General features: G+C 37.9%; 1 protein-coding gene across 1 annotated transcript in view; it reads left to right on the forward strand.

Moving 5' to 3' along the window:
- Positions 1-7,812, forward strand: part of LOC106084589 (probable nuclear hormone receptor HR3) — a 36,583-nt gene extending 28,771 nt beyond the window's left edge. Inside the window, exons 2-9 of the mRNA XM_013248402.2 lie at positions 4,094-4,321; positions 4,400-4,565; positions 4,645-4,808; positions 5,173-5,276; positions 5,335-5,481; positions 5,587-5,830; positions 5,901-6,051; positions 6,147-7,812. Coding sequence (XP_013103856.1) covers positions 4,094-4,321; positions 4,400-4,565; positions 4,645-4,808; positions 5,173-5,276; positions 5,335-5,481; positions 5,587-5,830; positions 5,901-6,051; positions 6,147-6,267 — 1,325 coding nt within the window. The 3' untranslated portion in view covers positions 6,268-7,812. The remainder of the gene's footprint in view (positions 1-4,093; positions 4,322-4,399; positions 4,566-4,644; positions 4,809-5,172; positions 5,277-5,334; positions 5,482-5,586; positions 5,831-5,900; positions 6,052-6,146) is intronic.
- Positions 7,813-21,597: the final 13,785 nt, after the last annotated feature.

A 21,597-nucleotide genomic window follows, 5' to 3' on the forward strand; every position in this document is an offset into this window, starting at 1 on the left:
TAAAAGAAATAATGAAGGTGGGAAAGTGTGGCCAGGATAACACATATCCATGACAAACGCTTTCTCATTCTATTGTACCCATTTGAATGATAAAGACGGTTGTAATTTACAATTTCTATTTTTTAAGAGAAAACATTTCACATGCATACACTTTTTTCAAACCCATAGGCTTATGTTCTTGTGCTGCAACCGAATAATGTGCAATATTATGTGTGTACTTAACCACCACTGGACTAGACTAACGCAAACTTATCTACACAGAAACACCAATGAAGCAACTCATCAATGCAGTCGCACAGTGGCATGCAATTGGAGAGGTGATACATATACCAAATTCAATAACTTTTGTGCGCATATCGATTTGCGTAAGAAGTTTGGTATGCCGTAAACTAAAATGGGCACCTTATCCCATTAGTGCAAAGTGTCCGTTTTATCGGACGTTTTTATACCCTCCACCATAGGATGGGGGTATACTAATTTCGTCATTCTGTTTGTAACACCTCGAAATATTCATCTAAGACCCCATAAAATATATATATTCTTGATCGTCATGACATTTTAAGGCGATCTAGCCATGTCCGTCCGTCTGTCTGTCCGTGTGTCCGTCCGTCCATCTGTTGAAAGCACGCTAAATTTCGAAGGAGTGAAGGTAGTCGCTTAAAATTTTGCAAAAATATTTCTTATTAGTGTAGGTCGGTTGGGATTGTAAATGGGCTATATTGGTACATGTTTTGATATAGCTGCCATATAAACCGATCTTGGATCTTGACTTCTTAAGTCACTAGATAGCACAATTCTTGTCCTATTTGGCTGAAATTTTGCACGACGTGCTAAGTTATGACTTTCAACAACTGTGCTAAGTGTGCTTTAAATCGATCCATAACTTAATATAGCTGTCATATAAACCGATCTTGAATCTTGACTTCTTGAGCCGCTAGAGGGCGCAATTCTCACCCGATTTGGCTGAAATTTTCCTTGAGGTGTTTTGTAATGACTTTCAACAACAGTGCTTAGTATGGCGCAAATTGGTACATAACCTGATATAGGTGCCATATTAACCGAACTGGGATCTTGACTTCTTGAGCCTCTAGAGGGCGCAATTCTCTTCCGATTTGACAGAATTTTTTTACAACGGCTTCTCCCATGACTTTCAATATACGTATCTAATATGGTCTTTATCGATCTATAGCTTGATAGAGCTCCCATATAAACCGATCTCCCGATTTTGGGTCTTGAGCCCCTACAAGACCCGATTCTTATCCGAATGTACTGAAATATTAGACAATGACTTCTACAATGTTCAGTATTCCATTCATTACTGGTCCGAATCGGACTTTAACTTTATATAGCTCCAATAGCATAACAGTTCTTATTCATTATTCTTTGCTTGCCTAAAAAGAGATACCGCGCAAAGAATTCGACAATTGCGATCCATGGTGGAGGGTATATAAGACTCGGTCCAGCCGAACTTAGTACGCTCTTACTTGTTTACCATTTTTTTCGAATTTCTCCCACTGTGCGACGTGTGTAAATTGAAGGCAATTCGGGAACGCGTTTGCTATAGCCGAAGTTAGAAATTCTTCGGACACATTTTCTTTTTTTAGAGCATTCATCAACTTTGGATATAATACAGCACTTATCTTCAATAGATAAACTTCTACGTTTTGCCATTTTTTTGTGTGTCGTCCACTCACTACACCACTTATTATACCCACTACCATAGAATAGGGGGTATATTCATTTAGTCATTCCGTTTGCAACAACGAAAATCCATTTCCGACCCTACAAAATAAACGATTAAACGATAACCGTCAATTGTAGTCACGCTACAGTCTTTAAAAATTGACATATTGAGTTGAAATTTTGCACAGGCTCGTATTTCTTCTAAAAGCAGGTTAAGGCATTGAATGGCCCACATCGGATTATATTTGGATATAGCTGTCATATAGACCGATATGCTCGTTTTGGGTCTTAATCCCGTAACAGGCTCACTTCCGATTTTGATGAGTTGTTTTTTAGCCTCCCGATATCCGACTCAAATATGGTTCAGATCGGACCATATATAGATATAATTGTCATATAGACCGATCTGCCGGTTTAGGGTCTTTAGCCCATAAAAGTCGCAATTATTATCCGATTTCGCTGAAATTTGAAATAGTGAGTTGATTAAAGCCTCCCAATATCAGACTCAAATGTGGTTCAGATCGGTCTTTATTCGGATATAGCTGCCATAACGACCGATCTGCTGATTAAGGGTCTTAAGCCCATAAAAGCTACATTTATTACCCAATTTCGCTGAAATTTGACAAGGTGACTTGTATTAAACCTCCCGTCATCCGACCAGCATATGGTCCATATCGGATTATATTTAGATATAGCTGCCATATAGACCGATCTTCCAATTTAGGGTATAAATGTCATAAAAAGCGGATTTATTGCCCGAGTTCGCCGAAAGTGTGACTTGTATAAGAGTTTTCGAACCTAAATCAAATATGATCCAGAGCAGCCCCCATTTGCATGTTACTTTGGATATGGTAGTGGAGTTGTTATAAAAGAGGAAGGTTAATTTATACATGGTGGCGGGTCCAATATCCAATAACTTAATACGTTTTTACTTGTCTTTAACTGGCATTATTCCTGTTTTATTTGGAATTTCCAAATCAGTCGTCCGACCACTATAAAAAAAAAATATTTTAAACCAGTGGTGGGCACCATAACACATATGCATAGTATTTGCCAGCCCATGGGCATATAAGCATATACATAAGTCCTTCCATACGTGTCCATTCATCTGGAATAATGTGTGTGTGTGTTTGCCCATCACTGTTTTAAACTGACATTATTCCTTATGCACCACAGTTTCGTTTGTTTTTGAACACGCAAAGCAAACACAAATCATTGTTTGGTGTATACGAGAAACTAGGCAGTGGTAGTGGCCATTGAAAGTGCAGCGTATTTAACAGCAATTTTTTTCGTGGCTGTCTGTGAGGTCGTGTTGATCAACATTGAATAAGTTTTGATCAGTTCCTCTTTTTTGTGTTAACTTCAAAAAAAAAAACAAAGTTTGCCAAAAATTCGTTATAGAAATATTAGGTATGGTGAGAAAATCAACTTGCACTTTAAAAAAACTTCCTTACGGAGAAGTATTCTTTATAGAGATGTTATAAACGGTAAAAATTGCATAAAGAAGTAATAGAAGAAAATGCCATCAAAGCATTAAACCCTGGGTTTTTTTTTGCTAAAAATATAGATTTATTGAAAGTTGTAGAGATAGTTTTGGGGAGAAAAAAAGTCAAAATTCGGAAGAGTTGTTCTTAAATGTACAAGGATTTTGGTTAAATATCTCCCAGGTTCGTTTTTAAATGTTAGTTGTGAAAGGGATATCCAACTAAATATTTGGGTTAACTGAGGCTATGGTCTGGCCTTTAAAACAATTAGCATGACATGTTTAATTTGACGTCTCGATACGTGTGCAAAATTTCATCAAAATCGGTTCAAATTTAGATGTAGCTCCCCTATATATATTTCATCCGCTATGACCTTAGAAGGCCGTAGTCGCTACAGGGATCCGGCCCGATGGTTACTTCATCAGAATAGGATCAGATTTCGATATATGTAGCTCTTGTCAACATCGTTTATCCGTTATGCACTTTAAAGACTGCAGTAATCACAGTGTAGGTCTGATCATAACAAAATTTCATATTCCATTTGATAAGACCTCGTATTTGCCTCGACGTTTTAGGCGGATTCGATGGTTTTGAGTATTATGCAACTTTTGCCTTTCCTTACTTCTTCTTAGATATATTCGATCTGATTTATTTTGGTCATTGAATGAGTTTTGGAACTTTAAACATGGCTCTCTGTTAGACCCTCTAGCAGCCATAGTGATCTTATGGAATCACTTGGTGACGTTGAGGGTAGTTTGTAATTGAATTGGATTAGCAATATCCCCAACCCAAAATGGGGATGTTTTGCGACATCGACATTTGATTGTGTTGACTATTTCCTTAAAGAGACGTAATATCCTTACTATAGCGTTTAGCTCAAATTATTTGAAGTTTTTTTATAAATGAGTTTTTTTTTGTGCTTTCAGCTCAAATTGAAATTATCCCCTGCAAAGTTTGTGGAGACAAGTCATCGGGTGTTCATTACGGAGTCATAACATGTGAGGGCTGCAAAGGTTTCTTTCGACGCTCGCAGAGTTCTGTTGTGAATTATCAGTGTCCCCGTAACAAGCAATGCGTTGTCGATCGTGTTAACCGCAATCGGTGTCAATATTGTAGACTGCAAAAGTGCCTCAAATTGGGAATGAGCAGAGATGGTGAGTGATGGGAGGGTGATTGAATTGCCCACTACAACTGCTTCATGCTTTATTTCGTCCTTCCGTCTTACTTTTCAGCTGTAAAATTTGGTAGAATGTCTAAGAAACAAAGAGAAAAGGTCGAGGATGAGGTGAGATTTCATCGAGCCCAGATGCGAGCACAGAGTGATGCCGCGCCCGACAGTTCGGTATTTGATACACAAACGCCATCGAGTAGCGATCAACTACATCACAGTTACAATGGGTAAGTAAATAGATGGCGCCAGCCCCCAACAACACCCAAACACCCCAAAATAATCGAATGCTGGCCGTTTCCATTTCAGATATGGCTACTCAAGCAATGAAGTCAGCTATGGCAGTCCGTATGGCTATTCAGCGTCGGTGACGCCTCAGCAGACAATGGCCTATGATATTTCAGCCGACTATGTGGACAGTACCACATACGAGCCACGAAGTACAATGATGGATCCCGAATTTATCAGTCATGGTAGTATAACAATTAAAACCAAATCAGTGCATTTCATTCTCACACTCGCCCTCAGAGTCTTTTCTGAAAGTCGAAAATTCGAATTCATCTCAAACCTTGTCATACAGATCATCATTAGATTCGGATCAGAAAGTCTGAATAAATGTCTCGACCAGCTAGGGTCCTGGGGATCGCACCACCGACGATCCTTTGGGCCGCAGCTAACCCATACACTCAAACACAAACACACACACACACACACACACACACACAAACTCAAATGATCTAATAACAAATTTGCTCTTCTCCCTCCCTTTTTTATTGTCTCTTGCTCTCTCTCTCTCTTTCTCTTTTGCTCTGCTTTTGTTTATAACCCCGCTCACAGCAGATGGCGACATTAACGACGTTCTCATTAAGACCTTGGCGGAAGCGCATGCGAATACCAATACCAAACTGGAGGTGGTGCATGAAATGTTTAGAAAACCCCAGGTAAGACTTGCACATCAAAGACTCTGCCATGCTAAGTGTTCTTACTCATCGCTTGCAGGATATCTCAAGAATACTTTACTATAAGAATCTGGGCCAACAGGAACTGTGGCTGGACTGTGCGGAAAAGCTAACTCAAATGATACAAAACATCATCGAATTTGCCAAATTGATACCAGGCTTCATGCGTCTAAGTCAGGATGATCAGGTGACAATTGGAACATCGCCCCCCCCCCCCCATCCAAAGTTACTTGCAATTTTGTAATACTTTTTCCCCTCCCCTCTCTCTCTTTCTCCCAACACACGCGTTTAGATTCTTTTGCTGAAGACCGGATCATTTGAGCTGGCGATTGTGCGGATGTCGCGTCTATTGGATCTCTCACAGAATGCGGTCCTGTATGGCGATGTAATGCTGCCGCAAGAAGCCTTCTACACATCCGACTCTGAGGAAATGCGCCTGGTGTCGCGAATTTTCCAAACGGCTAAGTCCATAGCCGAACTAAAACTGACTGAAACTGAATTGGCTCTGTATCAAAGTCTGGTCCTGCTCTGGCCAGGTATGCTGTAGCATCGCTGCCACCCATAAAAAAAGGGCTCCCTTTAAATGTGGTTGTTTTCTTTTTACAGAACGCAATGGTGTGCGTGGCAACACGGAAATCCAGAGGCTTTTCAACTTAAGTATGAATGCAATAAGGCAGGAGCTTGAGGCCAATCATGCACCTCTCAAGGGCGATGTGACGGTTCTTGATACATTACTCAATAATATTCCCAATTTCCGGTATGAAGTCCATGAGATTTTCTTGTGGTTTTTCTTTTTTTATTTGAAAATCCTTTTCCTATTTTTAATTTTTTTTCCGAATGGTGGTTTTTCAGTGACATCTCCATACTGCATATGGAGGCCCTGAGTAAATTCAAGCAACAGCATCCGAGCGTTGTGTTCCCTGCCCTATACAAGGAACTCTTTTCCATAGACTCACCCCAGGATCTCACATAACAGCAACAGGTGTACGAAGATACCACCACTGCAGCAACCACAACAACAACATCAGCAAACAACAGCAGCCTAGCAGCAGCAGCCGAATCTGTATCAGCAGCAACAGCATCCACAGCTCTCATAGATGTCCCGCAGACGTCACTGACGGAACACCACGCCTCGTTGGCCACAGCCACAGCCACAACACAGCAACAGCAGTCTTAACAACGTCATAGGTCTTAGAAGGCGACGCCACCATCAACACCATCGACGACATTGGCAACAGGAAATTCTACATTTCCATAGCAAAAACAAACAACAACAGCTCATTTGATCGATAATGGTAGCCCGTTATTACACACCGACAGACAGACACACAGACACACACATGCATACACATACTTCCACACCGTGTCCGGTGGTTCCCCCGCAACACCACAACACCACAACACCACCACACAGCCACAACTGCTCTTCTAAGACCGACCAATCCACACCGCTTTCGGTACCCCACTCTCTGCCTTTCATTCTCTTTTTTGCCCCCTGATTAGCAGCCAAAACTTGACCTCCAGCTAGATAGTCTCGAATAAAAAACCTTTGAAAAGGCCGGAGGTCATTTTCCAAACCAACAAGCCCAAATGCCGCCAGTGCCCGCCTTTATTTTAGATCACGCATGTCACGCCATTTCCCAAATTCTACACAGACTGATGAGATGATACATTCCTTCCTGCCTCCTTGGAAGTCTAGACGAAAAGGGACGCACGGCTTGCACCTGGTTACGTTGAAGTTCCTCAATATTGCAAACACAAAAATCTTTCAGGCGCAAAGGCACCTTTCCCACTGCTGAGGCCCAATCCTTTGACCCACTCACAGTCAATGACGATGAGCAATGACGCCTGTGAAGTGGTAGTGGGCGGCATAGTAGTGGCCCATGATCAAATCAAAAATGTACTTAAAATTTTCCGATTGCCAGAGAAGGATGACCATATTTGAAATAAAAAACGTAGTTAAAATTTCTTTGTTGTTATTAACAAAGTTCTGTTAGAAGTTTTGAGCGGGGGAGAATGAGAATGGGTTGGATATGAGATGCCATTTTGTGATGGCATCAAGGCTGTTGCAGCTGAGCAGATTTTTACCCCAATGACGCATCTTTCCAAGCGGCTTGCGGACAGTTTGAGTTGTTTTTTCTCCTTTCTTTTCTTCACCTCGGCATTAAATGCATCCACAATGAAACTTCACACACATTCACTGATACGCCACACACACACACACACACACCACACCACGTCACACGCCCACATGCAAACAACAAACGAACATGCATACATTTATTTACCAATCTAAGCAAAAAAAAAAACAACAACAAAAATTGTGAAAGGGATACAACATCAACAACAACCAACAAAAAACGTTAAAATTTAGAATTTTAGAAGTAAATTTTTTCCAAGAGACTTTTGTGTTCTTCTTATTTCTCTTTTGTTTTTATTTTTCATTGATTATTGCTGTTTTTAGTTTCATTTTTACATTACATTTTTGGCCTTAATACAAAAAACAACAAAAAACAAGATTAGTTTAAATCAAATTTATTAATAAAAACAAAACAAAAAATATATACATATTTAAATTAATATTATATACATATATATATATATATATATATACATACATTACATATATATACATACACATATATATATATTTACATTTACAATGTATATGTAAAAAAAAACAAACAAACAAACAAACAAGCAAGCAAACAACCAACCAACCAACAAAAGTTTGCATAATTATCCTTTAACATAATATCAATTAACAATTAATTGATTGATCGATTAATCGATGACGAGCAAACGATCACAGAGTTCGACATACTAACCTTTCCTCACCACACACACACACACACACACACAAATACTGTGAGTTAAACGGATACCAATTTTAAATCCCAATCCTATCACCACATTCTATGTACCTTTCCCCGTTCCGATTTATTGCTCACACTGGCACAGTGGAAGCCCTCGGTATGCCTGAACGTTCCTTTTTCAAATCAGAATGAAGAACATTTTCCCTTTCACACATTTTCCAACAACAACACAGCATTTGACACTTGTGCTCAAAAGCGAGACTTAAAATCCAATATAAAGAGAAAAAAATGTAAATTTTACTAAATTTTGAGCAGTTGCTTATATTGAGAGTCGCCGTGGCGTATGCTCGTGTATGACGCTCAACTGTGATTGTGTCGATGTCCCGGCCAGAACATCAAGACATATTCAAACGAAGGTCTTTCCACCGTACACCCCGTTACTAGCGACTTTTATGAGTATTTCACCCATGCAAGAGTTCTCTAAACAGAAACAAAATCGGTTTCAATCACGAAATTAATTGATCCAATTAATTTTTTAATTTAAATTGCTTCAATCACATAGATGATAAGATCAATCACAGTTTTTGAAAAAGGTGATGGAAAAATTTTTCAATTAAAAAAGTATTGAAAATTTCAATTAATTTTTTAATTGATTCAATTAAAAAGATGATTGAAATTTACGAAATATCCAATTAATGTTTTAATTGGATCAATTAAGTTGATTGAAAACATTGAAAATATGCAAATGTTTTATTATGTAAAACTGCTGGAATACGAATTTGAGGTTTATGATCACTCCTTAAAATGCAGCGGAAAGTATTGTTTCCCGAATTATAAAATAAAGAGTAGCAAGGCGAGTTTTGATCTAGCTGCCGACATAGACTAACGGTAATTAATAAATTTTTATTGCAGCAACTCTGTGAATTACATGCAACAGAGACACATTTATAACGAATATGTTATCATTAGATCGATGCTTAAGAAGATCGTACGCCTTTAATATGCATATCTGGATCATAGAATTTCGTCTAGAAATTTAGTCTAAGGAGTCTTCGTAATATTTTTTTCTGTGTATCATGAGGTGTGACTCTGCGGCAATTAGTTTTTCCGAAAAATTGAAGTGAACGTGATTTTTTAAACTGTTAACCATCGGCTTTAATGTTTCCCAATTACAAAATAAGAAAAACACAAAATCATTTCTAAAGGTAAGGCCGTATGTTCTTGCAGTTGCACTGGCTACCTGTATAGTCACTCTCTGAGACCCTATCCTTTTTTTGAATGGCAGACTTTGTGTTGCTAAAGTTCCGCGTGGACTCCAAAAGCCCTGTTCTTAAAGAAAAAAGTCCCAAGAACCTTAGTTGTACTCACCATTTCGAAAAGAATCATGTGCTCTGACTGTTCAAAGGTCAATTTCAAATAACCCTAAAATGTGATCAAGAATGTTTTCTTAATGTTTTGCACGTCCATACAGATGTTAATAAGATTCATAACTTCAACTCGAATTGAAGACAACCGAAGAATCATTGTGACCATGTTATGTGCTTAAGCATCCTTTGTGCAATATTTTCAATGACAAATTGGCAGTGCTAAGCTGAGCACACGTATTCCCATTCCGGAGAATACATTTTGACGTAATGCCGGCAATGTGGCAACGCAAATGCACCTGCTTAGTTTCAGTGGATGGGGATGATCACGGTAACAGTAATTGTGGCCCCTGTATCTCTTGGGAAAATACACTTCAAAGTTCAAACTGTGGTTCATGCGTCAAACTGATGTTCCCCATCAAAGCAGATAATGCTCTCAATTCAGACTACATGACAGATTCGACCACAGATTACATCTACAAATTCATCTCCTTGTCTACTGCCTTGTCTATCAATAAAAATGCCTATGCTTATAACAGAACTTTGAAACAGCACAGCAGCATCAATGTCTGGCATAGAACTTAGGATAATGGCTTTTTTACAACCTCATATTCCTGTAACAAATTTGGATGAGTTTTTATTTAAGATTAGACAAAACCATACATGTAAGGTGATTCGAAAAAAACCTCACGCATAAACGATTTAAAAAAAATTCATTTCAAAGTGGTTTGTGCGCGACCTTTTTCAATATTTAAATGGAATAAATCTTTTTTAGTCATTAATAGGCAAAAGTTCTTTCATTCGTGCAACAGGAAATAATTTTTGTGAACTCAAAAACCCAAAAAGTCATCGCCCTAATAAACATATTTCTGTAAGGCGAGTGGTGGCTGAGCTTTTGAACTTATTTCGAGTTATTGTGAGTATATTTTGCCAAGGAAACATCTTTTAGCAGGTATTTCTTCTTTTTATTTGTGGTCTCTTTTGTCTGTGCCACTAACGAGGCGAACATAACAACTTTTCGAATTTAAAAATCTCGCTCTTCCCATCGTTTCTTATACAGAAAACGAATCATTGTCAAAGATTGGGATATTTGAACGTTTACGCAGGTGGTCACGTATCGCGACTTATCGAAGTCCAAATGCAAGAAACCTATGCCCATATTCACAAAACCTAATGCAGCTTTGATGTAGGTATATAAAGGAAATCTGCCAAATAAAAATATACATTAAGCTACACCACAGAAGATTTGCTACAGGAAGTTACATTGACAAACACGCGTTGTCTGGGTTAAAAGTTCTGCAGGATGAGATCATACTAGAAGATGCCTCACATAATATTATTCGATCCCTTCTGCAATCGCGTCTACGCACCGGGATCACCCAGAATCATTGCTGAAAAAGGATTGCTCTCCCACCACAAATATGTGGCCACAATAGCAGCAAAACAACTTCATCGATTCATTCATGTCACAACAGTGCAGAAAATGTGTGGTTGAAAGTGGTTTTAAAAATACAAATTTCCGATTGTTTCCATGTTAATACATGGAAATTTTTGGATTTAAGTATGGCCATTGAAACTGGACTAGTTTTCTTTCAACCAACATTCCGAGTAGTAGAAAGAGTAAACTGAAGAATAGTGTGATCCTTAATGGCAATGACCATTCAACATGTTGTGAACGATTAGGGGCCTCTCAAGTGATTCCCCAGGGGAAAGCTCCATAAAAATTTTTGATATTTTGTTTGATTTTCTAGCCTAAATATTTATTTGCCTGTCGGCAGCACTTGTTCAAAATCCTTATTCAATTCAATGCATTTTACAATGTGGAATGTAGATGTAAGTGCGACATGAGTTTTATGTTAAAAAACGTAGCATATTATGGATCGAAGAAGAAGAAGAAATTATGCTTTTTTGGTAAAGAGGAAAACCTTTCAAATAATCCACAGAGCGACTGTTTTAAAAGCTAGACTGTACAACGCTTTGGAAATCAAAGATTTCTCATTTCGAGAGATAAATAGGCACAGCTTAACTAGTTTCCAAAGTTCTTCCGCTACCTATCTTTGCTACCTAGCTACCAAAAATAAGCAAACCATAACCAATATGAAGTTATACATTAATAAAATATTACACTTCATTACAATATTTGAAATTTCATTCCGAAAATGCCTTTCGAAAATATTCAAGTCATTAATTTTCTTCAATAAACAGTTTTGATATGCCCATAAAATATAATTCAAGATCTTAATTCGGAAATTATTAAAATATGGTGTAGTTTATTTAACATTTGATAGCCGAAATTCTCTGGTTGGTTGGTTTACGATTAGCTTGTTCGCTATAGCATTTGAAGGATGAATTCACCATTTCCATGCTCAAATCACAAAAGAAGTGAATTTTGCAGAGTCTTAATGTAAATGCTAGTGGCTAGAACTTACAGATGTTTCCACAACTGTTATCATATCGACCGAGTTCTAATCATTTTGTTGCTGCTCCACTTTGAATGCAAATAAATTTTGAGAGATTAGTTAGAGCAACCTGTCTAGCCCATGTAACTCGTCAATAGATAAGAGATGCATAGTAAGGATCAGAACATTTTGATGAATAACTCCTAAATGCGAAATGTTTCAATCTGTTGCTACCGAAAGTGAGCATAAGGGTTGGACTAACAATCTTTATGATTGTAAAAGACTCCATTTAATATTCATACCTATCACAGTAGAACAATATTCCTATTTTCTCCAAGAAAAAGCTGTATATTTCCAATAAATTAAGAAGGATTTTCCATAGATTTCCTATTGAGAGATCCACGTATCAAAGATTGTAATGCTGAATGTATAAAACTAACTCAATTTGTTCTTAAAACTTGGCCGGTCCTTCGAAGGCAGGTGCAAAACAAATGTCACACAGTGATACCATATCGATAATGTTTTGCTACAGTTGCGAATGATGGTGGAAAAAGGAGAAGAAGATGATAAACATCCTCGAATACTGTGTGGCTTTTCACTGTGGACTCCAGACATTCACACTCACACACATACACCTACACATATACATATACAATACACACAAGCGCATATACATACATTCACACATACATATGTTATTATTAAAACAACAACAAAACAAAAGAGAATAAAAGATGAGAGATGAAAAGTAATGAAATAAAAGAATTATTACAATTTATATATATATATAGAAATATATTTATATATACATACATATATGTAGTATATATACATATATTATTGTTAAACAAATCTATTTTTAAGTTTTTAGTAAAAATTAATAACAAGAGGATGAAACAAAAGAAAACAAAACAAAATGGTTAATACTTTTTTAATTAGCATTATTCTGATTATTATTACGATTATTATTATTATTATTATCACTATTATTATTATCATCATTATTATTATTATTATTATTATTATTATATACCATTAAAACAAAAACAAAACAAAACAAAAAAAACTGGATTATACATACAAAAAGGAAGAAAAAAGAAGCAACCAAGAAAACACAGAAAAGTGAAAATCTATTAAAACAATTTATGCAGTAAACAGAAGTAAAATGGAATATTATGTTACATATATGTAAGAAACAAACGGTAGTAGAAGTAGGATTGTAGAGGAGTTGAAGGTATAATGCACGCTGAAATATATTCAGAACCCCCATTTAAGAAAACAATGAAACATTTTTCAATAATAATTAAAAAGAATGAAAATGGAAAACAACATAAAAATAAAAGAAAAACAATATTTTGCCTTTTATTATTAATGATGACAAGAAAACCAGAAAACCAGAAACAAAAAGAGAATATCCCCTAAAAAAACAAAACAAAAGAAAAAAACCAAAGCTGATATATAAAAACAATCCCTAAAGAGAAACAACAACAACAAAACACAACAGCAGAACAGTCAGTCAAAGCCATTATTAGACCATACAACAACCATACCATAATCCACGCATTCATCCCACGAATCTTTTGCATATGAACCACAACCAAACACTGTCCAACTCTTTCAACTAATCCTCGGTACACTCAGGCATGTATTCATTCATTCATTCACTACTGTGGAAAGTAGACATAAAACGACGACAACAAATAGACTGATTCGACGCAAGGACAAAAGTTTCATTACATTGCATCTCAAGAAGATGAAACATTTCCCCATTATTCATGAACGTTAGGGGTTAACAAACCTCTCTTTTTACACCTAAAGGGCTATCAGAAGTTCCAAACTGTTTGCAAACAGTAACAATACGCTGACAGAAAGAAGACTGCTTTCATCTTACAGACAGACGAACAAAAGCATCATGACAATATCATCTCATTTCTGGCATAGAAGCACCTATGGACAATCTTTGTTCCTACTCATTCCAATTTTTCAATCGCTATGAATTTCCAAACATTTTTGCTAACACCAGTCCAATGTTCAATCAGTTTTTAATTGCATGTAAAAGGGTAGTTCGTCAATATTGTCTTGTATTCTTTAAAGCACAAGTAACATACTGTCTGTCCATCTCTCTTCTTCATAAAATTTATATACAATATCAGGAGTCTAAAAATTGCAAATAAGTTTTACCATAAATTTTCCAGTAAGGAACAGTGGGAACACTTTTCTCATGTCTGTGAGTGCGGTTCGATTCAAGTTTAAGCTCATTGATAAGGGACCTCGAATGGCGTGCAGCAAAGCTCCACCTCTTTGTAGAGAAGTGTAACACTGATGAATTCCTCCAAATACAAAGGGGATAACCACCAATGAAAATGTTTTCTAATGTTCTCGCCAGAATTCGATACCTAGTGTTCGGTATATTAAAAATTGCAAATTTTGCCCATGAATATTCCACTAAGGAACAGGGGGAAACTTCTCACATATCAATGAGTGCAGTCCGATTGTGGTTTATATCCGAGTCCGAACGGCGTGCCGCAGTGCGACACCTCTTTGGAGAGAAGATTTACATGACATAGTAACTCTCAAATGTTGCCAGCATTAGGAGGGGAAAACCACCGCTGCACATTTTTTCAGATGGTCTTGCCTGGATTCGAACCCAGGCGGACATGCTAACCTCTGCGCTACGGTGGCCTCCGCTACGGTGGCCTTCGGTATAGTCGGACTTGTTAACAAATCAACATTTGCAAATATTTCACACTTTCCCTGAAAGCTATGCCATTCGCTTTCTACCCATTTTTGTACAGTCAAATGTGAATTTTGCAGAAAACAAGCAAAAAACATTCAAAATGCAGCTGGGTCGAGATTCTACTACAAATTTTACACAAATGAATCACTAAGTTTTTGCCAAATCAGACCAAAATTTGGAATTTCTTGGGACCGTCGAAGACTAATCGCGAGATCGGTTTATATGGTAACTATATCAGGTTATTGGCCGATTTTGACCAAACCTTCCGCGGATGTTGAAAGCCACAAAATTATAGCCAAATCAGACAACAACTGCGGCTACCAGGGGCTCTAAATCTCAAATCGGGAGATCGATTTATATGGAAGTCTTATCAGGTTATACACCGATTCAGATCATATTTGGTACAAATGCAAATTTTGTCCATGAACATTACACTAAGGAACAGGGGCAAACTTCTCACATATCAATGTGTGCAGTCCGATTCTACTTTAAGCTCAATGATAAGGGGCCCCTTTTTATAGCCGAGTCCGAACGGCGTGCCGCAGTGTGACACCTCTTTGGAGAGAAGTTTTACATGGCTTAGTACCACACAAATGTTGCCAGCATTAGGAGGGGAAAACCACCGCTGAAATTTTTTTTCTGATGGTCTCGCCAGGATTCGAACCCAGGCGGGCATGCTAACCTCTGCGCTACGGTGGCCTCCATATTTGGTACAGTTATTGCAATTCATAACAGAATACTTCGTGCTAAATTTCAGAAAAAATCGGTTAAGTATTGAGGCTTTCAAATCAGGAGACCGGTTTTAAATGGGAGCTATATCAGGTTATAGACCGATTTAAACCATACTTACCACGGTTGCAGAAGTCATGAAAAAAGTACATACAAAATTTTTTGCCAATTCGGAGTATAATTGATTACGTTGTCAAGTCAAATCGAAGGATCATTTTTATGGCAGTCATATCCACATCTCAACTGAAATGGCCCATTTGTAATCCCCTACGACCTACATCAGTAAGAAGTGTCTGTGCAAAATTTTAAGCGGTTATCCATATTCGTTCGACCACTATCGTAATTTTCACAGACGGGCGGACGAACTTGGTTAGGTCTATTAAGAATATCAAGACGATCAAGAATAAAAACACTTTTAGGGTCGCAGATCAATATTTCGAGGAATTGATCAATATTTCGAGGAATGACTATTTCGAGAAATGCATATTTCGAGGAATGGTATACCCCTATTCTGTGGTGGTGGGTATAAAACGTAATGAAATACGAAATGTTCAACGCTATACCTCGCCTATGGACATACTCAGCAACGCGTAGAAAAAGTTCTTAGACTCCTATATGGCTATACATATGATTTCGTGCTTGCTACTATATTATTCTGGCAATGATTTCTAACTGCCTCCGTTCTGGTTTTAAACTGCAGAAGTATTGAGATTTCCAAGTTGGTTCCATTAGAAATATTTCAACATAAAATATTTTTATCAATTGCGGACACGGTATTTTACACACCTACGAACAAATGAATTCAGCGGGCCATCCAAGGCTATAATTGCAGTCTGCATTCCGTACAACTACCGACATACGTAATGCATAACATCCCATTAGAGTTTTATTTGTTGATTCATGAATTCCTTTTATAAAGTCACAAGGATATTTATTTATTATTCCAAGCATGCGAAAAAGTGGGTGGGGGTCTATAGGCCAAAAGAACTTAAAAATGGCTGCACCTGAGGAAACGTTTAAAAAAATTCATAATTTTTCTTTCAAAGTTCTTGTACAGCAAAGTAAAAGTCCTATAGTCAGACAAACGTATGTATGAAGAAGAAGAACGTAGCTATCCTATTGTGACGTTGGTGTTCTGTTCTGTTTTTATTCACCACATAGTTCAATTTGATTTCTGAAATGTTTTTATTTCGTTAATAATTGCTCTTAATGTGATGAGTTTTTGATTGCCACTAACACCATCTACATTACTACATCTACATTACCATCTACATCACTACAACTATCATCATTCTCACTACCATTAGTTATAACAAAAAGATAGACTTACGATCATTAGCCACATCATCACCACTTTTTATTGTTCTTGTGGAGTGCGAGTTAAATAGTGGAGTATTGTTTTCGTTTTAGGTAAATCAATTTCTTTTTTCAATTAGAAGAACTTCATCTGAAATAAAAATAACACACATTCACATACACACACACACACATAAAAACAGAAAGAAAATAAAATAAACAATAAAACCAACAACAACAACAACAAATGCATATTTAACATAACAACAAATAATAAATTCAATTTATTCTTAAAAAACAAAACCTAAAAAAAACCCAAAATAAGCAACAAAAACAGAAAAAAAAATAATAAAGTGTATCTGAAATAATAAAACAAAAAAAGAAAACATTAACAATTGACCCAATGCAGTTTCATTTTTCGTCCTGATCACCCAGAGCCCTAGGAAATCACTTGCAATTGTTGGCTGCAACTTTCGAAGATTACCATTTATAAGTAGACGGAGTAGAAGTGATTTAGTAATGCGTCCCCAAGGGTTCTCTGCGTAAACAAAAAATGGTAAGGTTTTGTGGATCATGTCCACATCGTCTATACTCGTTCAGCCGAGTCAATCTTTGGATGCCCAACAACATGGACTTTTTATAATCCAAACATTACAGACATATGGACTAATTTGGATCATATGCAGATGATGCATGCCAGATGCGTATCGACAGGTCTCCTACAACTAACTACAGTCGAATCTGATCTATTAAAATAACAAAATTCGGAAATATTGTTTCAATTATTCGATTAAGCGGAGTGTGTTTCATTGAAATGTGGTCTATTTCAATGAGACGATGTACAATTAACCCTATTCGACTGTATTCCAAATTTTAGCGATATCAAAATATATGTATGTCTCTTATAGGCTCTTTAAGCTTACTGCCAAGACCAGTAACTTGCATGACAACCTTGAATGGATGGGAGTTACTGACCCACCCATTCAACCTTTAAAGCAAAAAGAAAATCCTATAACCATAAGAAATGCCTAAAAGTGTAGCATACTTTTAGGGTATTCTTAACAAATAAGAAAAACATATAGAGAGACAAGTTCATCCCAAATGTTTTGTTCCAAAACAGGCAAATCATTTTTGGGAATTCATCCACTTTCTATATTTGGAGTAAATCTGTATTTTTATTGAAATAAAATTTGAAGATTTTTTTCAAAGCCATGTTTTGTGAGATCTATTCGTGGAAGAACTGCTCCAAGTTGCTATTTTTGGGCCTTAAAATAATTTTCATGAGGTAATATTTCGCAAAGAAGTTCGTGGAATAGCATACCGATCGACACAAAATCACTTTCTGATTCGACTAAGCCATGCCCCTTTTCTGTATGTCCGTTGGTCTGTCTGTCCATCCATGGTGATTTGTGTTCCAAGTACAGATCGCATTTGGCACAGGTGACATTTTCGCCTTGAAGACGAACACTACTGAAGTTGGAAGAAATCTGTTGTAATTTAGATATAGCTCCCATATAAATATATGTTAACTCGATTACTAAATACAACTATTTTAAGAGTGTGGCCATTTATCATCCGATATTCAGGAATTTTTGGCACATGTAATGCTCTTAGGTCTATCAAAACTCACTGTTTCAAATCTCAATCAAAATCGGATGAAAAATGCTCCTTTTGTGGGGTCAATACTCTATATCGGGAGATCGGTTTACATGGCAGCTATATACAAATATGGTCCGATCTGGACGATGTTCGACATAAAGGTGTAGAGGAGTATCAAAACGCACTGTCAAATTTCATCCAAATCGGATGAAAAATGCTCCTTTTATGGCCCAATACTCTATATCGGGAGATCGGTCTATATGCATTTGACAGGATTGGGTAAGGATCCACCAGAATGCCAAATTTCATCGAATTCGGCTAATAAATTGATCTTTTATGGCCGCAATACCCTATATCAGGAGATCGGGCAGTCGCTCTATAGGGCAGCTATATCCAAAAATAGTCCGATCTGAACCACACTTCACAGAAATGGGTAGGGGTCTACCAGAACTCACTGTGCCTAATTTCATCGAAATCGCCTCCTGACTTTAAGTATGGAGATCGGTCTAAATAGCGGCTATATACAACTAAAATCCGATTTTATGAGATCAAAAGATCAGGTTTATATACAAAGAATACGAAATCATCAAAAATTGTTTAGAAAAAATATTTTATACCCAAGATATTTGCAAAATTATAAATACCCAGCTTTTGGGTATAAATGAGTACCCAATTTACCAAATTTACCCAATTTACGGGGTAAATACCTTTTAGGTATTTATCCATTGTCCATCTCTAGATATGCAGGAAGGCCGGCAAGACGTTTGTACTCGTCAATAAAAAGGAAATCCCTTATCATTGATTTTGAACTTGTATCGGACAACACTAATTGATATGAGATAAGCATTCCCGCTGTTCCTTTATGGAGTGTTCATAGGCAAATTTGTCTTTGTTATGTGGGATAGGTAACTGAACTGGTGGTGTCACATCCAGGAGCTAGCTGAGTAGGTTCATTGATGTTGGGCACTTTGTTGACGGCTCTAGGCTTGAAATGGGGCCTGACTCCGAGGAGATTCCACTGAACTTACGTCTCGGTTGTTTGGTGGTTGGCGACGGAGAAAAAGAGCAACGTAAGGACGTTACAATGGTTCGGATAACATAATGTCTTACCATAGGTGGGGCGATTGGAACCACCCTTAATATGTTAGAGCACTGGAGACAGTTCTAGATGTCCAACTTATAGACGTACAGAGTTGGCATGAGGTAATTACTGCGGCTATGAGAGTACGAGAGTGTAGATGGAAGCAGGTCATATCATATCAGGCCTGGAAAGGAACGGAAGAACTTTCCGACCGAATACCTAAGACGACACTTGAGATTGAGTGCGAGGCACTGTTGCCAGTAGCACTGTCTTGGATTGATGGAACTCTGGCATTGCCATCTGGTAGTTCATGTTACACACTGATTTTTGCTTACGGCTGTCGGGTCATAACAAAGATCAGGGAATACATGAAGTGGTTTAAGAGTGCGAGAACGTCAGTTGCGATTGACCCGAGGACGTTCAGTGTGAATATCAATCAACGGTAAGATCACGAAAAGTTTTGGAGTGTAGGAAAGAGATAAACGCCTTCTTTGAGAATGGTACGATCCGCATCGTTTGGATGCCGAGTCATATCGAAGAAAAGGGGAACGCGAGGGTAGACGACTTGAAAGTGGATCAGTGATAAGAGGATGCAGAAAATTCAATGGAGAAATCTGCACAGTGGAAGGCTATAACTGAGGGGAAATATGAAGGAGGTCAATATGCAAATGCAAATTTGCCCATGAACATTCCATTAAGGAACAGGGGCAAACTTCTAACATATCTATGAGTGCAGTCCGATTCAAGTTTAAGCTCAATGATAAGGGACTTCCTTTTTATAGCCGAGTCCGAACGGCGTGCCGCAGTGCGACACCTCTTTTGAGGAGAAGTTTTTACATGGCATAGTACCTTACAAATATCGCCAGCATTAGGAGGGGAAAACCACCGCTTATGATGGTCTCGCCAGGATTTGAACCCAGGCGTTCAGCGTCATAGGCGGACATGCTAACCTCTGCGCTACGGTGGCCTCCGGAGGGCAATGCAGATTTTGGTAATATTACGTGACACATAGGACTGCAGAGTAGGAAGACGATGAGATGCTGGAACATTTCCTATGCCAATGTCCGGTTTTCACAGCTAAAAGCCTCCGGCACTTAGTTGCAGATGAGAAACCAGACTTGAAACAATTGACGGGCATAGAGTGTAGAACGATTTTTTAGGTATTTTTAGCGATTGGGGCAATATGGGTGTTATTTTTTACAACTTTCGACGTGGATTAACTCAACAACAGTGCACCAATGAACATAATTAAATTTTTGGCGATGAAGCTCCATCAAGGACTAGTGTTTGTCGATGGTATGGTGAATTCAACCGAGGTCGTAGTTCATTTCAAGACGAAGATCGTGAAGATCGTCCAAAAACAGTCTTTGTCCAAAAACCCTTTATGCTGTGCACCAACTGATATTGCAAGATCATCATGTGACCTATCGTGAGATTGAGACAACTTTAGGCATCAGTGGGACCAGCATACATTCAATATTGCATAAACATTTGACCGTCAAAAAGTTCTTGTTCGCCTTGGATTCCACACAATTTGTCAATTGCTCAAAAAAAGGATCGTGAGAATTGGTCGATAGAAATGCTCCAAAAATACGATCGCGGTGCTTTGAAACACGTCTATGATATCGTGACAGGTGATCAATCGTGGATTTACGCGTATGATTCACGAAGTAAACAGCAGTCGAATGTATGGGTGTTTCAAGATGGGCCATATCCAACAAAAGTTCGAATCGAAGCACTTCCAAGGAATTGATCGCCTGTTTTTTCAGAAAAACTGGACATGTAGCAATCGTACCACTGGCACAACGCAGAGCAGTCGATTCTAAGTGGTACACAACCATTTGTTTGCCAGTTGTCTTCCAAGAAATCAGGAAAACCAACCGCCGAAGACGGATCACTCTTCACCACGACAATGCGAGCTTTCTCACATCGGCTGAAACAACTGCATTTTTGAGCACTCAAAACATCGATTTGAAGAGTCATCCGCCGTATAGTCCTAACTTGGCACAGAATGACTTCTTTTTATTCCCGCGCATAAAAAATAAAATGAGAGGTCAAAGTTTTTCGACACCTGAAGAAACGGTTGATACGTTCAGAATGCATGTTCTGGAGATACCTCAGTCAGAGTGGCAAAAGTGCTTCGACAATTGGGTCAAACGCATGCAATAGTGTGTAGATCTGTAGATAGGGAATATTTGACGCCGCCGGCCCATAAACCGCACCAAATCGTAATTTGTTCGGGATGCAATGATGACTCATGGAGTACGTATGGATTGCTGTCT

Source organism: Stomoxys calcitrans, chromosome 5 (genome assembly GCF_963082655.1).
Source record: "Stomoxys calcitrans chromosome 5, idStoCalc2.1, whole genome shotgun sequence".
Lineage (NCBI taxonomy): Eukaryota > Metazoa > Arthropoda > Insecta > Diptera > Muscidae > Stomoxys > Stomoxys calcitrans.